The sequence below is a fragment of the Penicillium macrosclerotiorum genome (genome assembly GCF_028827735.1).
Source record: "Penicillium macrosclerotiorum strain IBT 26536 chromosome Unknown utg000003l_segment0_segment0, whole genome shotgun sequence".
NCBI classification, from domain to species: Eukaryota; Fungi; Ascomycota; class Eurotiomycetes; order Eurotiales; family Aspergillaceae; genus Penicillium; species Penicillium macrosclerotiorum.
The window spans coordinates 2,164,289-2,186,010 of NW_026643083.1; the positions used below are offsets into that span (position 1 = coordinate 2,164,289).

Below are 21,722 nucleotides of genomic sequence, written 5' to 3' on the forward strand. Positions count from 1 at the left end.
GCATTTCTCCGTGCGAGTTTCGTCGCATTTATCGGGTTTTATGGTTTCTATATTTCCAAATTGTTGTCCAAACTCGGCGTGTATGTTGCATTTTCCAAGCATGGGGATTAGAGGCGTTGGTCGGGTCAAAAGGGCCTGTTTACTACGAGTATGCTAGCATAGATGCGGGCGTGAGTCCAGCCATGTAAAATGATATTCTTTGTGAAAACAGCATCACTATTCATTGCTTGATTAGTTCAGATTGTCTATATCTATCGTTGACCCCCGTTTACCACTCACGCTCATCCGCCTCGACCCACCAGGCCATCTTCTCGCGCTTGAATGTCTCAAAATCCCACGCTGCCTCTTCCAGCCTCTCCACGCCTGCAGCCCACACATACGTGACAGCAGCCACCTTATCCCCTTCGATTTGACCTTGAGACCCAGCTGCATCCAGCGCGTCTTTCAACTGCCCGTCTGTACTTGAACCCGTCTCATCGGTTGGATGCGACGGTTCAGGCAGCGTGTGCACATGGACGGTTTCTCGGGTATATTCACTGCCCTCGAACATATCTAGACGGTGAATATCGCCGTCTGTCAGACCAGATACTAAAGTACCCAGTACGGATGCTACAGACGAACAACCTGGCGGGGAGGGCTCGGTTGCTGGCACAATCCCCGGATAGTCTGCGCCCCGCACACGATGGCGCCGGTACCCGTTCAACACCGCAGGTTGGAAGCGTAGCATGGCCTTTTGCCAAGGTTCGGGGTCTGGGTGACCATGAACCACACGGTGCAATATCTGGGGCGCCATGAGGGTCCCTGGACTTCTGGTAAGCTATGTGGTCGACAGATTGCTGGTGTGGTGCGGAGGAATATGCCGGGTTAATTACCGTAGAAGAAAAGGACATGGTCGCCCATGATGAGACAGACTATGGACGGTGAAATTTCACCCAGCTATTACTCTTTCTGGAATTAAACTATGCTTTGAATTTGATCGAAACGGGCATCAAAAGAAGAGCAGGATGAGCTCGGGAATTGGCGCATTAAATCAAAGCCACGGCTCCGCATATACAGGAGCCGTGCTTATCGCGGCCCCGATAAGCCCCAAACACGCCCAGCTGGCTTCATCCGCGCCCTGTCAACCTCGGACCCTGACAATCTCTCACTCCGGCGTGATGCATTCCTCTCTGAACCGCGTGCAGTCCGTCTTCGGCTTCTTCACCACTGTCGCCCTGGTGGTTGCCGGGCTGGCTGCGCTCTCGGTGCTCCTATTCCCTACAGACGCCACGACAGCGTCGGTGCAGCTCAAGAATGTCCAGGTGTAAGTGTCGCTTCGCTCCTCTGACACGCGCCTAGCCAGAAAGAAGATCGAGCTCCATAATCCAAACCCTTTGGACCTCTAGAAAGAGACCCCCGCCGCTAACATTGCACTTGCTCCTCCCCAGCGTCAAGGGCCGACCGCACTACTACTCGACCAAGCGCGAAGAATATGCCCAGATTCGCTTCGACCTTGACGCGGACCTAACCCCCCTCTTCAACTGGAATACCAAGCAGCTCTTCGTCTACGTCTACGCGACCTACTCGTCCTCCGACGTGCCCAGCTCCCAGGTCCCGTACTCTGAGGTCGTCCTTTGGGACATCATCATTCCCGCCGCGCCATCGCCCTACTCTTTCGAGGCGATGACCGAAAAAGTCACTGCGCTGCTCCCAGATTCAGTCGTTTCCACCATCAAGGGCTCCTCCCCCAAGCGCCGCTCCAAAACCTCCGCCAGCAAATCGGCCAAGGCGCCCAAGAAGGTCGAGGCCCCAGGGCTACTGCGGCTGCGCGGCCAGAAGGCCAAGTACCAGGTTAGCGATGTCACGGGCCGGCTGGCGGAGCGGCAGAACGTGACGCTGTCTGTAGGGTGGAATGTTCAGCCGTGGGTGGGCGCGCTGTGGTGGTCGCCCGGCTCTGGAGCGGTCCCACGGACAGAGGGGACGGTGGTGCAGAGTGCGGCGTTTGAATTCCCAGCGTTGAAGGCGAAGAAGACCGAAGGGCAGCAGAAGAGTGATTAAAAAAGGGCATTCTGCCTTCTCCTTTGGATGGAGTTGATCGAATGTCTTTTTTTTTCAGGGACGCATGCTTTTTGCTTAAAAGAGTACTTAGTTGCGGTATACAAAGAGAAAGAATGTACTCGTCTGTTCAGTGTTATTGAGTATTCGGATGTAACAGAGAGTAGCCGGATCAAGTTTATTCATTAAACGATGTTAATAGGAGGATATCAATAGGTGTGCGCGATCAAGGGGTACTCGATGATTTCAGAACAATAAAGTGGGGTTCTCGAATAAGTAGACACCCCAGGAAGACACATGAAACGCAATCGCTTGCACACAAACTACACAATCATCACAAGCCATCATCCATCCGTCTCCACGTTGCTAAGGTCTTAGATGGTACCATACTGGCGGGGAGCCTTGTGGCCACCATTCTGAATGCGGTTGGAATAGACACCGGGTGCTGGCCGCAGGTAGGCCCGCGTCGCTGGGTCTTGATTCCGGCGATCGTAGTATACATACTCAAGATAGAAGGCGTGGACGTGGCCGGGGATGTATCTGCACAGCGTGATCAGGGGGGTGATCGGTGGTGTAGGCGTTTCCAACATAGTGAAAGGGATCAAGGTGCAAGGACATACCCGAGAATTGTGAGGAGAACATTGATCCAGAAGTCGCCGCTACAACCGGAGATCATGAATACTCCGAGTGGAGGAACTGGAAGGTGTGTTAGAGCGCTTTGGAATTTGGATGCCTGGACCCGAGGGCGGCTAGGGAGCGGGGGACTAGGCTGGGCGCATTATCTCCCATAAAAGCACGGGTGACAAGAGTGTGAACTGATCGAGAAGACGGCACTCACTGAAGATAGTGATGAGAATCAAACACAGCATCGAACAGGCACCGGCCATAATGGGCAAAAGTTTCAAGGTTGTTGGGTTGGTTGTTTTCTCCGTTCAGTTGCTAGTCAGCTTGGACAGCGAGTTTCGATTCGATTTATTGTGAAGGCGGGGGTTTGGCAACGCGTTTTGAGTCGGAGGTGGCAAGGAAGCTGAGAAGGAGGATGGCGAAGAGGAGGAGGAAGATATAAATAGGAATGTTATCATCCCTGGGGGAGTTGAGGCGTTTCATGATCGGCGCTAGACGTCAGCGCGACGACTATGACAGGTCTTGCAGGGATGCAATGTGGTTCGTGGGGGGCCATTGGGTGTTGTTGCTCGTTGGTAGGGCTGACGGTGACGTCATCCCGCTAGCGTCTACGGGTTGCTTAGGAGTCGAGACTCGATTTCACAGTACAGACCAGGGACTCTAGAACAGCACAGGCAGCACGAGAGACAATGGATACGGATCAACTCCCAGAAAGCGAGAGGGGGGAAATGACGAAGGAGAGAAGATGTCCATCACACTGCATCAATTGCCGCCCGCGTTGTCACCTGCTCGTTCTTGTTCCCCAGCTTCGAAATCTGCAAGAAGGCATCCACGCCATACCCTTCCAGACTGTGTAGCTCGAGACTTCCAGCCCAGTACTCGGCATAGACCCGGCTCATCGGAAGTCCCATGCCCAGGCGCAGGTTCGGCGGCCGTGACGTGAGGGAATCCAACGAGCCCTCATGGAATGCCTCATGCTTGCGCTCGGACACCTTCAACTCCTGCATCGTCGCCGCCATGGCGGGGACTTGGCCGAGATTCTCCAGCCGAGACTGCGTGCGCGGTCCCTTGCTGAAGGACCATAGATACGGCAAGATCTCTCGCGGGATGCCGCCGCCCTGATCGGAGATGCGCATGATCACGTGCTGTGGGGTTTCGCAGATGAGCACCTCAATGGGCGGCGGGGCCTGCGAAGATCCCTGGTACTTCTCATGGACGGCCTGTACCGAATTGCGCAGTAGCTCACCCACGATGTATTCGAGATGGCTGAGGATATACGGGAAGGTCGCCTCCAGATGACCCTGAACCCGGATCTCGGGCAGCTGGGCCGACTGCGACGTCTGCCGCATCAGATCCTGCGCGACCTTCCCGCACCGTTCAACCACCTCCTTGGCCTGGCATTTCAGAAACACTTCGCCTACAAAGTCGGCATTCATATCAGTTCTCTCATGCGAGTCGGGGAAATGCCATGGCGAATTAAACGTATCGGTGAGGGCCAGGTGTTGTTCTGCGATGACACGACGTGAGATTCGCTGCAGGAAACCAAAAAGAGATTAGCTAAGGGAGAGACTGAGACTCAAGAGGGGGGACAAGGTCATATTGGGTCATAGTCAGACACATACCGCACGCAAGAGGGTGTTCATGAACCGATCCATGTCTTCGGGAGGCACAAGATCGCGGCACTCAAGAACTCCCATCGCCAGATTGGGAATCACCACCAGATGCTCTTTCAGCATCTCCCGCAGGACATCACAAAATCGGTCGTTATCGTCAAGGCTGCGGATCTCGGGGATGACCCGAAATCGCTCAAAGGCCTTGTAATACAGTTCGTACACAAGAGACAGATGCGGGTTGGAGACGACCACGTAGGGCAACTGCTGAATATCTCGAAGGCGGTGCGCCAGCCTATAAAGCATTGCCGTCAGTATTTGCTAGGATGCTCCGGGAATGGCCCGGTGATCCTGGAGGGACACACCGCGTCGGTAACTCGGTCCGCACATAGTTCGCCGAGCTGATGAGTCGAGGCTCGGTCAACGTTCGGCCAAAGAAGGTCAACTGGCGTAAACTGATCGGTCGAATCTGGCGTTCCACCCATCTACAATGGCGGCGAACGATGCCGACAAGTCAGTCACTGGACGAGAGAAAAGAACGCCATCCTCGGCACAGGAGCGAGTGAATCATACTCATCCACCGCCGAGACCGGCCGCCATGGTGGTGGCTGCGCGCCGGAATAGAAGCGCTGCTGGGGAGCACGTCGAAAGGAGAACCAGCATCGAGCTGGACGACTCGACCGCATTATGCTCCATGCAGTCTGTCTGGAAGTCCGTCTGGAGGTCCGGGACAACCAAGGGAGCTGGTCGGAAAATGGAAATGAGGAGCTGTTTGCATGTGGCAGAGGGCGGTGAAGCATGTGACATGGAGAAAGGGTCCAGATTGATCGGATTCGAGCCAGTCAATGCATTGGATTCGGATACGTCGAAGGGACCGGGTTGCTCGTCTTCGTCTCAGTGGCTTTGACTATGACGTTGGACGAATGAGCTCGAACGCTGGCCCTGAAGAGTGCGCCTGTGATCACTAGCTCCGTCCTCCCGCCGACCGGGGAAACCACAATACCTGGAGGAAGATATTGAACCACGGGGTCTGAACGCACGAGACTGTACAGTAGCGAGGAGCGGGAAAATCCACAGTCGTAGCCTGCAGTCGAAGATTGTAACCGTCCAATTCCTCCGACCGATTTTTCTAGTCCGCCTGTCTGGGCCAGAGTTCATCTGGCCTGTGTTTGTTTCGTGCTGTTACGCCCAGTTCAAGAGGCCGCTTAGGGTCTGGAGCCCGCAAGAGCAGGGAAATCGGAAGTAGATCAACCACCACACCGGCTTTTACCAACCGACACCCTCCAACCTCCTTCACGACACTTTGGTCTGGAGTCTCCGTGATAGCATCTCCAACTCTCTGTCTCTATCACATCCAAGTTCTCCCTGCAGTGAGACCGGCGACTTCGCCTCGCTCTCCCCCGCGAGCAAACAAGCCCATCGCTCTGCCGAGTCCGTGACGGCTCCGCCACCGCTAGCTTCGGCCCTCGCATTCTGCTGGTTCAGAAGAATTTCCTTCCGACAACGACGTCCGTCCGCACGCTCTTCGTCTTTCGCCCCATTCCAACCTTCCTCCCATTCCGACAGGTGCCTTCCGGCTGGACGGGAAGGCCCCTTTCGCTATGGAAAACGTGAGTTGCCGACCGTGCCCCTCGCGTGTGTCGTCATTGCAGATCTAACCGTCTCCCCTCCCTCCAGCTCGCGGAGAATGATATGCTCGTCGACGACTACGATCAGTACCCCAGTGAAAAGACCGATGTCGTCGTCGTCTCTCGCTCTGGCTCCGATGAGCCCGAGCCTGCGCCATCCGCTGCTGACCGTAGGTTTCTTTCACCGGCGCTGTTCCTCCCCCTCCCCCAAACCCCCCACTCTCATCCCTCCCTGCAAAGTCAGACCGAGGCCAGAACAAAGAGCAGGGAATTGATGGGAAGGCCATGGATGCGATCGATGTATCCCGACGGATTCCTGCAGAGAACGACTGTGGGGGACAACAAGTATTCGGGACTCGACATCTTGATCAGGATCAGAGGCTGACCAAGGCAACCAAATGCATCTTAGACGCGGCGATGATGGCGCGAGTTCTGCCCAAAAACACCGATTTGGAAACCGAAGACGAAACTTACCACACATGGCACATCGAAGGATGGCGGAAGATGGACAAAAAGTCCCATGGTCCGGTCTTCAAGTGCGGCGGCTTCCCATGGTGGGTGATTTTCTTGCAAATTTCTCAAACACAGCTCAATGTCTGACCCCGGCATAGGCGTATCCTCTTCTTTCCCTATGGCAACCACTCTGAGCACGCGTCATTCTACCTGGAACATGCTTGGGAGGGCGAACCACCGGAGAACTGGTATGCCTGTGTGCAATTTGCTTTGGTCTTGTCCAATGTGAAAGATCCATCGATTTATGTCTCTCACGGTAAATAGAAGCCCTTGATCTATGGAAATCGTGCTCAAATGTGCTAAACCGTCTTCATTCAGTTGCAACCCATCGTTTCACTGCCGACGAAGGTGACTGGGGATTTACCCGTTTTTATGATATCCGCAGCCTGTTCAACGATGCGTGGGAAGGTAAAAATGTGCCTTTGGTCCAGGACGAGGAGGCGAATGTCACGGCCTATGTTCGTGTAGTCAAGGACCCTACTGGCGTTCTGTGGCACACTTTCCAAAAGTAATGACACACCCGTGACCCTTTTGCATCACATTAGATTATGGACTCGACTAATAAACTGTCCCAGCTATGATTCCAAGAAGGAGACCGGTATGGTGGGTCTTCGCAACCAAGGCGCCACCTGCTACCTTAACTCTCTTTTGCAGTCTCTATATTTCACCAATGCCTTCCGCAAAGTATGGATAACTACTCTTTTCTTATTCCATCCAAATTTTTTCTAATCTTCAGTACAGGCTGTATATCAAATCCCCACTGAGGAGGAGGCTTCACGTGATAATAGTGCTTGGACTCTTCAGCGCCTGTTTTATAACCTGCAAACAAACGACGCCGCTGTTTCCACCACCGAGCTGACCTACTCCTTTGGCTGGGACTCAAGACAGGCCTTTGAGCAACAAGATGTTCAGGAACTGTCCCGTAAGCTGATGGAACGATTGGAAGAGAAGATGAAAGGCACCGTTGCCGAGAAAGATCTGCCCAACCTATTTGTGGGCAAGACCAAAACCTATATTTCTTGCATTAACGTCGACTACGAGTCCTCCCGCGTGGAGGAATTCTGGGATATCCAGCTGAATGTCCGGGGAAATAAGACCTTGGATGATAGTTTCCGCGACTATATTCAGGTTGAGACTCTGGAGGGCGAGAACAAGTATGATGCTGGTCCTCCGTACGGTCTTCAAGATGCCAAGAAGGGGGTTATCTTTGAAAGTTTCCCGCCCGTGCTTCACCTTCACCTCAAGCGCTTTGAATATGACCTGAACCTCCTGACCATGATGAAAGTCAACGATCGCCATGTATTCCCGATGGAATTTGACGCAGCTCCTTATCTCTCTGAAAATGCGGACAAGTCCGAGCCCTGGATCTATGAGTTGCACGGTGTTCTTGTTCACAGCGGTGGCCTGGATGCCGGTCATTACTATGCTTTCCTGAAACCTACAAAGGATGGCCACTGGTACCGATTCGATGATGACCGAGTCAACCGCGCCACCGAGAAGGAGGTTTTGGAGGAGAACTATGGAGGCGAGTATGAACTTGCAAATGGAGCCGCCGGTGTTCGTCAACCATATACACGAACACTTTCAACGAAGCGATCCATGAATGCCTACATGTTGGTTTATGTTCGGAAGACGCGGAGCGACGATGTTCTCCTCCCAATCGGCTCGGACGACGTGCCCTCTCACATCGGTAAGCTCTCCTGTGGACCCCAACACCCTTCGATTTAGTGCCCTTGCTCACGACAAGTACAGAACAGCGCCTTGTCGAGGACCGTGCAGAAATGTTGCGTCGCAAGAAGGAGAGAGAAGAGGCTCATCTCTATATGAACATTGGCGTCCTCACCGAGCAAACATTCCAGCAACACCATGGCTTTGATCTGACCAGCACCGACCTTCCTGCAGAGGATCCTGCTTTGCCCGCACAATATCGGGTTCTTCGCACGAAAAAGGTCAGTGAATTCGCGAAAGAGGTTGCTGATGAGCGTAATCTCAATGCGAACTCAATCCGCTTTTGGGTCATGGTCAGTCGTCAGAACAAGACCACTCGTCCCGACCAGGTCATCAGAGATCCAGAGATGACCGTTGAAGAGGCCTGTACCAAGTACGGCACCAGAGGTAACCTCTTCCGTCTTTGGATGGAGGTCGCTCCAGTTGGTCCCGACGGTCAACCCACAGACTGGTCTGACAATGAATCCGTCCTCATTTTCTTGAAGAATTTCGATGTGGTCGCTCAAACATTGTCAGGTGTTGGTTCAGTTTACGTTCGGAAGAATCAGAAAGTGGCCGATCTTGCACCAACAATTCTTTCAATGATGAAGTGGCCCGCAGGTACCGAATTTACTCTCTACGAAGAAATCAAGCACAACATGATCGATGTGATGAAACCCAAGCAAACTTTCCAGCAATCTGAGATCCAAGACGGTGATATCATCACTTTCCAACGATCCGTGAAGGATTCGGAGCTTCCACCGACGGCACTTTATACCGATGCCAGACAATTCTATGATCACCTGTTGAACCGCATGGATATTACCTTTGCTCCCATTAAGGTTGGCGAAGGCGATGAGTTTACTCTCCCCCTCAACCGAAAGATGACCTATGATCAATTCTCCAAAAAGGTTGGGGAGCACCTGAATGTGGAGCCCACTCACCTTCGATTTGCTCCTGTCATGGCCAGTAACGGCAAGGCCAAGGTCCCCCTGAAGCGGTCGACCACGTCAACTCTGGCTCAAATCCTCAATGGCCAATATGGTGCTTACGGCTATACTATGCACCGGCCGGATGCCCTCTACTATGAGGTTTTGGATATGAGTTTGAGCGACTATGAGAGCAAGAAGTGCTTCAAGGTGACATTGCTTCCCGAGGGAATCACAAAGGAGGTAAGGGGAAAAAAATTCAATGTCTTAAACTTGTCTTTTGGCTTCTGCTAATTATTTTTACAGGAAGTCATAGAGGTCCTAGTGGCTCGGAACGGAACCGTGGCCGAGCTTCTTTCCGCACTGCAAAAGAAGACTAATCTCGATGACAAGGCAATTAAAGAAGTGAAGATCTTTGAGGCACACAGCGGAAAGATCTATAAAGAGCTTCTGGATGACGCCAATATTTCGACCGTGAACGAATACTCGACGCTGTATGCTGAGCGTATCCCGGCCGAGGAGGTGAACTTGGAGGGTGAAGATCGCTTAATCAGTGCCTTCAACTTTGATCGCGAACCCAACCGGACCCATGGAGTCCCGTTCAAGTTCGTCGTAAAGCCAGTAAGTGCTGCTTGCTTTTATTTGTTCCTGGGGGTACGGCGTACTGATAACCGTGCAGGGTGAAATTTTCAAGGAGACCAAGGAGCGACTCTCCAAGAGGACCAGCATCAAGGGGAAACCATTTGAGAAGATCAAATTTGCCGTTGTCCCTCGTGCCTCCTTCTCGACCCCTAAGTATCTTGAGGATGGTGAGTACCACTGTTGCCGGCGGAGCCGCCTTTTTTACTTCTAAAAGGAGATACTAACTGGATTATGCTAGATGACATTCTCTCTGATGAAATTGGCCCCGATGACTACCTCGGCCTTGACCACGCAAGCAAAAGCAGAGGATTTTGGGGCAAGAGCGAGAGCTTTTTCATTCGATAAAGTAATTTCCGGGGCGCTGTGGGGTTTTTGCGGCGGGCTAAATGCTGCAATCCGGTATTTGGGCTGTTGACAGCTTTGATGCGATGATCATATCTTTCCCCCTTTATATTTCATTTCTCTCTGTTTTGGTTCATTTCTTTTGTTCGTTTCCCGTCATTCCATAGTTCCAAAGTAGGAGTAGAAGGCGATACAAATGCAAATGCAAGCAGCCCTACAAATCTAGGGCGAGCCCGGGCGAGGCTGTTTGTTTAGGTGCAAACAAAACAAACATTTCGGGGTCCGTCCTGAGACCCTCCAAGCTGGCCAGACCTCCTGAAACGCGATCGTGAGACTTCGAGATTCCCCTTCGTCACCCTCAACCTCTCTCTGCGACACAATGCGGTTCGCTCTTCTCGCTGGCCTGGCTTCTTTGGCCTCCTCGGTTTCCGCAACTGCCTTGACCTACAGGCTTGAGGCGAACGAGAAGGCATGCTTCTTCACTAACGTTGAGCAGACAAACGCCAAAGTGGCTTTCTACTTTGCGGTCAGTACACTTAGAATTCCGGCTTTGCTCACTCAATTGCATCTTATTGCGATCCCCTTGACTCCGCAATGATTGATTCCTGACGGTGAGAGTGCTTACAGGTCCAATCTGGTGGCTCCTTCGATGTTGACTACACTGTGACCGCACCGGGCGGAAAGATCGTCATGGATGGAACCAAGGAACGCCAGGGTGATTTTGTCTTCACAGCACAGAGTATTGGCGAGTACCAGTTCTGCTTCAACAATGAAATGTCCACGTTTGCCGAGAAGATGGTCGATTTCGAGATTGCCGTACGTTGTTTACACCCATCACGCAAGCCTACCATAAGCCCCTACTACCCGGACTCAACACACCACATCCCAATTGCCTGTGGTTATTGCATCGCCCTAACATACTTCATTTACAGGTCGAGAACGAGCAACGTGCCCAACTCCCCTCCCGACAAGGCGCTAGCCCCGAACAAACCACCAACCTCGAGGAGTCCATCTACAAGCTTTCTGCCCAATTGTCGACCATCTCTCGCAATCAGAAGTACTTCCGCACTCGTGAGAACCGCAATTTCAGTACCGTCCGCAGCACTGAGCGCCGGATCTTTAATTTTAGCGTGATCGAGAGCTTGATGATGGTTTCTATGGCCGCGTTGCAGGTCTTTGTGGTGCGCTTCTTTTTCCAGGGCGCGCGGAAGGGTAGGTGTCAATCTTGCGTTCAATTTCGCCAGATGAAAGCTGGCCAACAAGAACTTGTCTGTCCTGGAGATAAAATTCGTACTAACGTCTTTTACTAGGTTACGTGTGATGAACATGAAGTCAATATATGATGCATTTGCCTCCCCGTTTTTGTTCTTTTTCTCCTTTACTTTCCGAGCAAAATTTCCGGCGTCTCTACTCTAGTGTACCCCTCATGTGTGCTATAATAGGCTATTAGAATTATGCTATCCCATTGAGTCCGAAACCAGGATTCGTGCACGCAATAACATCAGTGTTGCCTTCCTGATACCTCACTGGCAACGGCTAGTTCTCCAACCAATCATCCATGCCCTGTGCCCAGGATGGAGTCGTAGCAGAGCAGGAAGTTCGGGCAATTGGACTTGGGGCAATGGCTCACGCCCCCGATAGCTATTGTGGTATGTGTCCCACCTGCTGATGATTTTTATTGGCAGGATCCAAGAACTCAACGAGTATCCAGCGACATCCAACCGGTTTTTCTGGCTGTATTCTCTGAATTAACTCCCAAAATTTGCTCTAATCGTCGTCATATCGAGGTCGCCAGACACGTTGAGTCGGGCATATTGGTTCTCAACTAAATCAGACGGAGATCGAAAGTGGATGGCAATTCACAATCCCGGTCGTGTCTGACCAGGACCCCAACTACTCCCAGCCATGGTGGATCGAACGCCGATGGCGATGAGCAACGGAAAGATCTCGCCTCGCTGAAAAGAACACAGGTTTGAGAAATGTTCAAGGGGTCGCACAGGAGGAGGAATTGGTCGGTTCACGTCATATTTGTTGAGAGGCAATCCACAGGTGTTATACGGGCGTTGGACGTTGTGGGAACCAAAACAGGTTTCTTTCGAGTCTAGACTTTGGAGCTTAGATTCACCACAAGCGTGCTGCACCCACCACGTTCATCAACGCGCCTATTCATTGTTCTTTTACATAGAACATGCCGGGCCCTTCAACGCTGGGGCGGCAAATGACGTTTGCCGGACCCATGACGTTGAAGTGCAACGATGGTGGTCTGATATTTGTGTTCCATACCGAGCACATCGTTGTTTCAGCTTGATCGACTGAGTGACTTCATAGGGTATGACTCGTCTGACAGGTTCGGGTAGAGTCCTAGGCAATATCGGTGATTTCGACCTTCGTAATGTCATCTTTGCTGGGTCGGTGGAGGATGAGATCATTGGAGTCGATTGTGGTTCAGAGAAGGCATTGGCACTCCCCGTCAGTATCACCTCTGGGGGCGCTATGAAGTCTACGATTTTTCTACGCTGAACTCTGTTATCTCCAAGTAGACCCGAGTATCGAGGTTGATCTTTAAGATACCGAGCTGGTAAGACAAGGAGAGATCGTTGTCTTTAGAATGCAGTAGCCCCGGTCACTCTAACGGCCTTTCTCAGGATAGATTACGTGGCTTGCCATGTCGGGGGCCTTCACAGGTGCCATCTCAGCACTACAGGACTCTATTCAATGAAGGGATGCGGCCTGACGTGCATGACGCATGGTTGGGCAAGAGGCTGGGCCCAAGTCTATCATCGCCTGGGCTCGACTAGCGAATTTCATGACTTTTGTCTGCGATCAGACCTCTGATGGTACTCGGTGCTTCGCCCGAGAGTCAAGAGCGAGACCATCTCCACGTACAAGAGAACAGTGGAACTCCGAGTTTTCTTTTGATTTTCAGTGCACAGGGCCGTGTTGAGGTGATTTCACTCAGCGTCATCTCTGTTTTTTTCTTTTTCTTTTTTTTGTGGAATCAAATCGCCCCGTGCCCGTATGGAGTGACAAAAGTATTGTCCCTGTAGAAGGAACTAAGGCCAACGAGCAATTTTCGTACAGAGTAAATAGGATCTTTGGCAAGTCTTGCTCTAGGTCTTTAATTTAGCCTTTGTCACTAAGAAGCTCTGCGCGCCATCCGCCTCTGACGTCGTGGCATTGCTTCCCGGCCCCCTTCCCCTTTTCCAATAGTCAATACAGTGCAGGCACTTTATTTCGATACGATTATCGGGAGCTGTGTCCTCTTTCCAGGTCTCACAGTCTTAAAAGGTACATGAGTAACAGACCTAGGACAAAGCTTCCGTACATGTGGGTTATTGAGAATGCCGCAGGAGCCCCACTGGGAGCCTGGAGCATACGAGGCGAAGATTACCTCGGGAGAAGACAAAGTATGGGGCTGGTCGTACGTGCCATAGGGTGTGATTTCATTTGCCTCCCCCGCTATGATGGCGAAAACTCATCGTCCGGACCCTGGCGCTCTGTACCTATATGTATGGAGTAGTCTTGCCGGACGTGCTGTGACTGGTTGCCATATGTTATCTCCGCTTGGGACGATCCTCATCTGCGAAAATTGCAGTCACGAGGAGTTCGTAGAAGCAACACTTGGGTGGACCTGATCCTCATCACTCCTCCCAGCCCCACGGGCGTGAGTTGTTGGTTATGTAGATATGCTATGCTATCATGGCTAGTAGATATCTTTGGTGCTTGTCTGAATTTTCAGTTTTCCCCTGTACATAAAAGTTCTGCATGCTCTGGGCACAAAATGCTTCATCTTTTTATCTTTTCTCATTTATTCATTACGGGCCCTTCTCCCTTGTCTCCCCGGTGGCGTTTATGATAGTGAGACGTAGTTATCCGATGCTAGTGAGTCTGCTAAAGACTGCAACGATTGAAAATATATGCGGTCATCACAAGCAGTGTCAATTGTTAAGATTGGGAGTACAGAATGGATCCATTGCTCGCAATGGTTGAATGTATGAACCTATGAGACCAAAGCGACCCAGGGCTACTGACGTCAGGTGTCATCTCTGCCTGAGGCATAAAAGGAGCGAGGCAACAAACTCCGCCCTCGCAGGCCAATGGACATCTCCGGTCGTGCAAATACGACCCACAGTGGCTCTTTTGCTTTGGGGCGTTTGGATCGTGAAGCACGCCCTGTACGATCGTGACGTGGGATGGAAGGAGAGGACGTTACGAGTCATTCGTTATATACCACAAGTTCGTAGTTTCATAGCTTCATGATAAATGCAAGCCTAGAGCTAGAAGATACAGGAACGTATCTGCGGCATCATACAGACATTATACCAATCGGTAATCTGACATATAAGAAATATGTTTTAAGATGAATAGAACAGTCACTCGGTTCTCGCGATCGAAGATGAACTGAGGGATAGTAGCGCTCGAATTGTTCCACCATGGCCGGAAAAAGTCGCGAAGATGTGTGCCAGACCCTGTATGTCCTGTCAATAACAAATAGGTCCATTAATGGACCGATTGTTCACGGAGAGAGGTGTACATTGTATATAATGTCGAGCGCCTCGGGAGACTCGAAGCCAAATCGAAGCTCGGATCGCCCCGACATTTGGGGGTATGACGTAGCGCTCCACCTTTCCGAGCCTCAGTTCTGTTGAACCACACCCACCATCCACCAACCACCAACCAGCACTCCTCTGGCTCTCCACTATTCCAACTTGGACTCCGACTTGAAATCCGACGCAAAAGGGAAAATAAACGGCAACCAGAGCAGCCGGCAATGGCTGGGCACCAAAAATAAAAAGAAAGAACGAACACAGATCAGCACAAGACAGTGAAGGTGGAGAGACGGGACGTCAGAAGGGCTGATCCTCGGCCCAATTTCAGACCATCGATGGATCCAGGTTCTCCAGAGAAGCCTTTGCTCGCTACTGTCCCTCTCCTTTTTTTTGCCGGCTATCATTTCTTTCGGAATAGCGTGGCATTCGCCGGATGCAGTGCTCCACCGGAAATGTCCCAGAGCGCTTTCCGTCGCCCTCGCCCCCATTGTCGATGCAGCGGGTTCTGCATAACGAGGCCTTGATGATCTAAGGACCCCCGTCTCGCGGGATTATGATTCGTCGTCTAAACGTCAGACGAAGATCTGCAGGGGACGCGGTCTGCTGCGATTGCCGATCCCAAAACGCCATCGCCTCTGGCTGGTCCATTCACGCATTCCCCAGTGACCTCATCGGGACTCGCTAGCCTATCCGCCAGTGGCCAACTAATACTACCGCTGCAGCTGCTGCACCAGTCCCAGTGAAGATGTGGAGGTGGCTTATTTCATGATGATAGCCTTCGTCCACAACCCACACTCACGCACGGCCAGGTTCCAGTACCCTCCCTCCCCACCCACCGAGCCCAGAGGGATGGAAAGGGGGGAGGGGCGCGTGGAGCACAAATAGGCCGAGACTGAGGGAGGACAGCAGCGTTCTTATGATGTCGCCCCCGGCTGTGTGAGCCTCGCCAACGGCGAGGGATCCTCTCCGCCATCTGTTCCTTCTTCGGTCTTTCCCCTCCTCTCAGCCAATGATGTCACTTGGCCTGGGTACGTCGATGGAGGCTGACCTCTACCGAACGAGACCCATGGACCCCCTTTCCCCCTCCCAGGAGATCATAGACGCTGATTTTCGGCAGCGCTCAGTGGTGGTCACCCCGGAGTTCTTTTACCATCCTCGATCTTCTCGTTGTGATTTCATACTCGGAGGTGGAATTCCCTTCCCCTCTCCCAAACGCCGGTAGCATATATATACCTCGTCCTCAAAAACGGATCTCAATTCTTTCCATTTTCTATTTAGCTCCCTCGTACATGCCCTAACCCTGTGACACCGCCCCATAGCACTTTCTATTTCTACTAGGCTCCTTGTCAGTACAACACTTGCACAATTTCCCGTCCTTGGTTCTGCCTTTCCACCCGCCCAAATTACCAAGTTGATCCCAGTTTGTTGGTTAGAAGGTAAGTTAGCTTGTTCACGATGATCTCGCCCCTCCTTCCACGTATGACTTCTATGGATCCTCAAACACCCGTCTTACGGGATAATGTGAAGTCCTGTCCTTATTAACAATATATTGTCTTATCATACCCAACGACAATTTGCTTAGGCATCCACGTGGAGGGTCACCATCGCCATCCTATCGGTACTCTCTCTGGGGGTTAATCTTACTGACCTCGTTTTCCTGCTAGACAACTCCCGCCATGACCGAAGGCCATCAAATGCAACAGCCTGCAAATAGCCTTCATTCCATGTTTCCCCCAGAGTCTGGAGGCCAGCCTCCTACAGAAAATCTTGTCGAGACCCAAAGATCGTTGGATCCGCATACCTCTTTGGAGGACTATAACCGAACCATGCTGGAATATACCCAGCGACAAATGTCGTCCTTCGTCGACCTTGATGAAGGTAGCGGCAGCTGCGGTACCAGCAGCCGAAGTAGTCAGAGCAGCGGCAACAGCGGTGTATCTAGCAATGGTGTTCTAGTTCGTCAAGCTAGTGGCCCTCCACCTTCAGCCAATTCTGCTGTGTCAACGCGCCACGGCACTCGGCAGCACGGTCACAGGCCAGTACGCAGTCCCAATGAGGCCAAGCCCTCGAGATATTAGCGTTACAGATTGAATCAAGGCATGTCGATCTCACTGGCATTTATTTATGTATTCTTTACTGACAACAAACATTACCCGTCTTAGCGGTCCATTCATGTGCTATGAAATGACCGTGATCATGCCTCAACCTCGATGCTCTTATGGAGTTCGATGGCGTAATACGGAAAAGAGTTACCCATCATGCTACATTGGATTCTTATCCCTATTTGCCTAGAGGCGGAGTTCCTGGGGAGTTTTGACGCGTCGCGCGAGAAGTGCTTGCGCTTTTTCTGCCTTCTCAGCGGCGCAGCATCTTCTGAGCCCTTATTCTTTCTTATATTCTCGATACGAGTCGAGCAATGGTGAAGCTCATCCCTTTGCCTATCCCCCACGTTGCTTATTTTCTGGCCTTTTTACCTTTCCCCTTGTGACATCGCCGGACAAAGTTTCATTGGACATCGTTTGTCAGTTCCTATCCCCATTCACATTCACCAGCTTCAGCAAGAAAATCCCTATAATGCACAGGTAAGATCCAACTTAGGATCTTCACTAGCCCCCTGCACCTTACCCCTTTCAATTCCCTTCTCTACACTCATTTTTGATATGGCCTCGCATACATTTGGCACGCTTGTGGCTGTTTCAGCATTCGTCTCACGACATAAGAGCAGTCTACAAATGATGTTCTATTCACAAATTCTTCCATATCTCCAGTCCTCTCGGGCATTGCGCCCTGTGTATCACTCTCGCCCATGTTGCTGTGGTCCTCTGCGAGAACCCCACAGCTTTGAAAACGCCATTTCTGTCATTTTTACCAGCAACCGAGCAAGCGAACCGTTCCCCTTTTCTGATTCCTTTCATGTTCTGTATTATTTGACCTTTGTCTCTGTTTTGCCATGGATGTTTCCCATGTGATGACCAATATGCTCGAGCGTGGATGCAAGACGTCTCTCGAGACAAACCCTCATGATTGCAATGGCTCATGTACATTTACCTATGACCCCTCACCCTACCTTCCGTGCCGCTTGTTGGCATCATGACCTGTACAATAACATTCATGTTTGAATTATCCAGGAGTATCTGAGTTCACTGATCTTGTTTTGAGAATTGATGCAGTAGAAGATGCTCAGATGTTGTAGCTTTGCGATCAGATTCCCCCCTTTCTATTTTATTTAGTTTCCGTAATTTCAATCAAATATATTTTTAATTACACGATTTTCATTCTTTCGCAATAAATGGGGTGCCACTATGGTTGTGGTGTGGTATCAACTGTACCTCAAGTACAAGGGAGACCTGCGGCTGGACCTTGATATATATCGGTATCGACCTACCAACACCACCGCACAACCGGCCTTTGCTCCCAACTATATTTGAATCGCGAGATTACTATCATCCAAAAGTCTTCATTTTAGAAATGTCGCTTTCTATTACGGCCAATCCATATCGTTCAAATTAGTTCTCCGTTCTAAATTTATGCCTCTTGACTGAGACGGTCAACCCGACCGCGAGTCATTTATTATCAACGAGCAGCAATGTGACTTCTCCCTGATTCAAAACAGAGTAATACAAGGCACCTCTATGCCCCTAGATGGAAAGGGCATTCTTGGCAAGGTCTTGCATTCTTCAAATTGGAACCCCCTTGCATTCCGAAGGATTACGGATTTAGCACACCCCAGTGCGTCTCAATGCAATCGCTTTACAGTACTTTCGCACCGGAATAATGGCGAGCTAGATATCTTAGTCAATATATATTCTAACATTGACTCATGGGAAAGTATTTCAAGCGATTACTGGCAACGACAGCTAAGAAGTCATCTCAAAACGTAACGGGCACACAGGGCATTGGCACCAATGAGAAGCCCGTACCTGACATTGAACATTCCAAATGGCTCAGCATACCTGAAAAGAGCACAAAACAAGCTATGAATACTGACACACCAACCAGGCTGCAACCCCTGGACTGGTATCTATAGGCACCGGAGTACCAATCGCCCAATAGGGATTCAAGGAGCAACCAAGGGTGCGAAGCCTGTATGTACTTGGTAGTTTCAGAAGACAGATCCTAATTTGACTTCCCGGGCCCATTTATGACGGTAGAACAGGATTGGACATGCGAGGACCTCTGGGGGTCCTGGGACTCTTTCTCTCCTCGCTTAGTTTTACTCCTCAACACCATCTCGTCGACAACCAGCAGCTCTTCGACAGCCTATTGAAAGCCCTGTTTCTAGCTCTTGTCATTCCTTCACTGGGCTCAGTCAAACGCTCTTTCATTCTTTGATAATACACTACTCCATCCGAGATTTGAATTTCGAAATCAATCGCTATCGCACTCTAAGGCAATCATACCGCGTGAGGTTCGCCCACGCAACACACTCTCTTGCCTTACCACTACTCCAATACGTTTTACAACAAATCAGCTACGAAAGAAGTCGAGAACGGGAGAAGAACTCAAATAACAACAAAATGCATCTTCCATCAGTTTTCACTTCCCTTGCGACCCTGCTCACCATTACGGCTGCCGTTCCCGTAGTAGCCCAAAACACTACACCAAGGCCCACACCTACAAAAGCTGCTATACCGTCACCAATCTTCTCATCCATTGCTACTCCATCTATGACCCCCGTCGGAGCCTATCAATGCCCGCAAAAGCAATTCAAGCAATGCTGCATGTCTCTCGAACAGACATCCCGGACGATCGTCCACGGCCTAGGCGAGCTTGTTCCTGTCCTGAGTGGAGTCCAACTCAGCTCCGCAATTTCATTCCAATGTATGTGCCTCAATGATACAGCCCGAGACCATGTATTCGTGGAGCTCGTTAGAGGGGATCCATCTTGAAAAAGTCATCGAATGCTTATCAAACCCTCAATGATACAGGCAAACCTATGGAAGATAGCGTTTCCCCCAACGCATGCAATGACGAAGGATACGGACCTATGTGCTGCGCAAGCAGTGGCTCGGTATGTTTTTCAACATGAAATTGTCCATCCATGTCAAATGAAACGACAAGACCCAGGGAAACTAACATATAGCTATCAGAGCGGCGCTGTCAACACATGCAAGCCCTTTGCGCAGGCAAAGGAAGAATATTACCGCTCCTTCGGATTCCAGGACGAGAGCCAGGCTGACTATATTAATGATGTTTTATCATAAGCCATCCTCATGATCTGTCATTGGATGGTTGGAGAAACGGTAGTGGTGGTGATATGATGATAGAGGTGGAACGATGTGTCTTCCCATCGGCGGCAAAGCATTTGACGGTCTATTTCTATTCTTCTTTGGTTGATAAAGCTTCGCATCATATTTGTCTCTATTCATGTACTGTTGTGATTGTGTAATTTAAGTAGCTCTACTACTGGAAAACGGTGCACTTGATAGGTCAATTATTCGTTCATGGCGTACTGTAAACGGATATTAGAGACACGCAGTAATATCTAGAGGTCTCTCATTATTCTCTTTGGGTTGGCCTTCGACCAGACTAATTTCTGTACTAGTGAAGAATAATAAAATTGTCAATCTCAGGTCATAGGAAGATAATCATTAGAAGAGCGATGTGCTGAATGTTTTGGGTCAGATGTGGTGGAGAGGCGTTGATGTCTTTTCTATCTACAGTCACTACACATATGATAGTTTCTCCTGGGATATAAGAAGATAGGTAGTATAACCCCTTTTCCCTAGCAATAATTGACTTAATATTCGGGCTTCTTCTTCAGATGCGCTGTGTTGTTATTTGATCATTGGTTTATCCATCTCGACCGGTCGATCTACCATCTTTGCCAGATCGGCATACGAGCTCCGTGGTTCAGCACCTAAACCTGCGTTCTTATCCTTTGCTGTTTAGATCTTGTTTCTGTTTGCTTCAGATATCCTCAAATCCGGCTTTTTCGAATGGCTGAAATGACCCAGGGCCGGCTTCACTTGGTAGGTCTTTACACGAAATAGCCACTGGTTCTGAAGATCAAAATTCTGTCATCAATTATTACATTTGATCTGAATGCTGATGCTCTTAATTAAAATACACAAAACTGCCAGTATTCACGGACTCCCAATCCATTAATAATTTCCACTTCAACGCCTCCTTCACATGGGAAAGGAACGGAGCTCAACCACGCTAATTCTTCTTCCAACCTTCCCATCTCTCAAACTCCGCAGTATCTAAATCGAATAAATCCAACATTCGGCCCACACTATGATTAATCAAGTCCTCCAGCGATGATGGCTTGATATAAAACGCTGGCATAGGAGGGAAGATAATCGCTCCAGCCTGCGTTACAGATTGCATGTTTTGCAGGTGGATCGTGCTCAGCGGTGTCTCTCGCACTGCCAGAACTAGTCTGCGACGCTCTTTCAAGACAACGTCCGCTGCCCGAGATATGAGATCATCACAGATGCCTGAGTTGATCGATGCAAGCGTTTTCACGCTACACGGAACAACGACCATTCCATCGACTCGGAAGGATCCGCTTGCTATCGGTGCAGCCATGTCATTGCTGTTATAAACATGATCGGCCAGAGCACGGATGTTGGAAATGGTGTAGTCAGTCTCATATTTGATCGTGGCCTCGGCCCATTTGCTGATGACCAAGTAAGTCTCAACATTCAGACGGCGCAAAGTTATCAGAGTCTGGATTCCAAAAATAGAGCCCGTTGCACCTGTAATTGCGACAATTATCTTGCGCCTAGGTGAGGTTCGCTGGGCGTTGGTCTGGGTGGGCGAGGAACGATCGTCCCGAGGTGCAAAGAAAGCCATGAAGACGGCGAAGAAAACAAGAAGTCACGTTGATGAAAACCCCGGAAGGTATATGATTTTTTTTTTTCTCTTTTGGAAAATCAGTCTCATAAGTTTGAAGAGAACTATAAAAATTATGTAAATATCCCATCCCCCAATTTGGGGTGTGCAGAAGAACGTTGAAGCCCACCCCCAATTTGGGGAGTACTGTGAGACACGTACCCCAAATTGGAGTATACTCAGTTATACACAACTATGAAATTAGCTTAAAATCTAAGTCTCCATACCTGAAAAGAATTTCAAGTGAATATTCTCGATCATCTGTTACGGCTTCACTGTTAAAAGTCTCTCATTCTGTGTGTT

General features: G+C 50.3%; 10 protein-coding genes across 10 annotated transcripts; 6 read left to right on the top strand and 4 right to left on the bottom strand.

Moving 5' to 3' along the window:
* Nucleotides 1–268: 268 nt before the first annotated feature.
* N7462_003661 (gamma-glutamylcyclotransferase family protein) lies at nt 269–900 on the bottom strand (the record flags this gene model as incomplete). Its single annotated transcript, XM_057075387.1, has 2 exons — nt 269–801; nt 873–900. 2 exons carry the CDS (start codon nt 898–900, stop codon nt 269–271), a joined length of 561 nt encoding a protein of 186 aa, XP_056934892.1.
* A 257-nt stretch (nt 901–1,157) lies between these two features.
* On the top strand, nt 1,158–2,037 carry N7462_003662 (signal peptidase complex subunit SPC3; the record flags this gene model as incomplete). The annotated part of the gene is made up of 2 exons (XM_057075388.1): nt 1,158–1,303; nt 1,428–2,037. 2 exons carry the CDS (start codon nt 1,158–1,160, stop codon nt 2,035–2,037), a joined length of 756 nt encoding a protein of 251 aa, XP_056934893.1.
* A 371-nt stretch (nt 2,038–2,408) lies between these two features.
* N7462_003663 (YqaE/Pmp3 family membrane protein) lies at nt 2,409–2,921 on the bottom strand (the record flags this gene model as incomplete). Its single annotated transcript, XM_057075389.1, has 3 exons — nt 2,409–2,574; nt 2,655–2,730; nt 2,873–2,921. 3 exons carry the CDS (start codon nt 2,919–2,921, stop codon nt 2,409–2,411), a joined length of 291 nt encoding a protein of 96 aa, XP_056934894.1.
* A 489-nt stretch (nt 2,922–3,410) lies between these two features.
* N7462_003664 (protein kinase PKP2) lies at nt 3,411–4,954 on the bottom strand (the record flags this gene model as incomplete). Its single annotated transcript, XM_057075390.1, has 4 exons — nt 3,411–4,190; nt 4,281–4,563; nt 4,634–4,753; nt 4,842–4,954. The coding sequence occupies 4 exons, from the start codon at nt 4,952–4,954 to the stop codon at nt 3,411–3,413; spliced, it is 1,296 nt and encodes a 431-aa protein (XP_056934895.1).
* Nucleotides 4,955–5,869: 915 nt separating this feature from the next.
* N7462_003665 (ubiquitin-specific protease UBP15) lies at nt 5,870–10,032 on the top strand (the record flags this gene model as incomplete). The annotated part of the gene is made up of 11 exons (XM_057075391.1): nt 5,870–5,878; nt 5,946–6,066; nt 6,141–6,450; nt 6,508–6,665; nt 6,728–6,917; nt 6,985–7,093; nt 7,151–8,099; nt 8,162–9,288; nt 9,352–9,666; nt 9,725–9,854; nt 9,926–10,032. The coding sequence occupies 11 exons, from the start codon at nt 5,870–5,872 to the stop codon at nt 10,030–10,032; spliced, it is 3,525 nt and encodes a 1,174-aa protein (XP_056934896.1).
* Nucleotides 10,033–10,408: 376 nt separating this feature from the next.
* N7462_003666 (p24 family protein) lies at nt 10,409–11,350 on the top strand (the record flags this gene model as incomplete). Its single annotated transcript, XM_057075392.1, has 4 exons — nt 10,409–10,555; nt 10,657–10,845; nt 10,962–11,241; nt 11,340–11,350. The coding sequence occupies 4 exons, from the start codon at nt 10,409–10,411 to the stop codon at nt 11,348–11,350; spliced, it is 627 nt and encodes a 208-aa protein (XP_056934897.1).
* Nucleotides 11,351–12,217: 867 nt separating this feature from the next.
* On the top strand, nt 12,218–12,549 carry N7462_003667 (uncharacterized protein; the record flags this gene model as incomplete). Its single annotated transcript, XM_057075393.1, has 2 exons — nt 12,218–12,290; nt 12,377–12,549. 2 exons carry the CDS (start codon nt 12,218–12,220, stop codon nt 12,547–12,549), a joined length of 246 nt encoding a protein of 81 aa, XP_056934898.1.
* Nucleotides 12,550–16,255: 3,706 nt separating this feature from the next.
* Nucleotides 16,256–16,657, top strand: N7462_003668 (uncharacterized protein; the record flags this gene model as incomplete). The annotated part of the gene is made up of 1 exon (XM_057075394.1): nt 16,256–16,657. One exon carries the CDS (start codon nt 16,256–16,258, stop codon nt 16,655–16,657), a length of 402 nt encoding a protein of 133 aa, XP_056934899.1.
* A 2,439-nt stretch (nt 16,658–19,096) lies between these two features.
* On the top strand, nt 19,097–19,783 carry N7462_003669 (uncharacterized protein; the record flags this gene model as incomplete). The annotated part of the gene is made up of 3 exons (XM_057075395.1): nt 19,097–19,400; nt 19,508–19,590; nt 19,670–19,783. The coding sequence occupies 3 exons, from the start codon at nt 19,097–19,099 to the stop codon at nt 19,781–19,783; spliced, it is 501 nt and encodes a 166-aa protein (XP_056934900.1).
* A 958-nt stretch (nt 19,784–20,741) lies between these two features.
* N7462_003670 (UbiX family flavin prenyltransferase) lies at nt 20,742–21,380 on the bottom strand (the record flags this gene model as incomplete). Its single annotated transcript, XM_057075396.1, has 1 exon — nt 20,742–21,380. One exon carries the CDS (start codon nt 21,378–21,380, stop codon nt 20,742–20,744), a length of 639 nt encoding a protein of 212 aa, XP_056934901.1.
* Nucleotides 21,381–21,722: the final 342 nt, after the last annotated feature.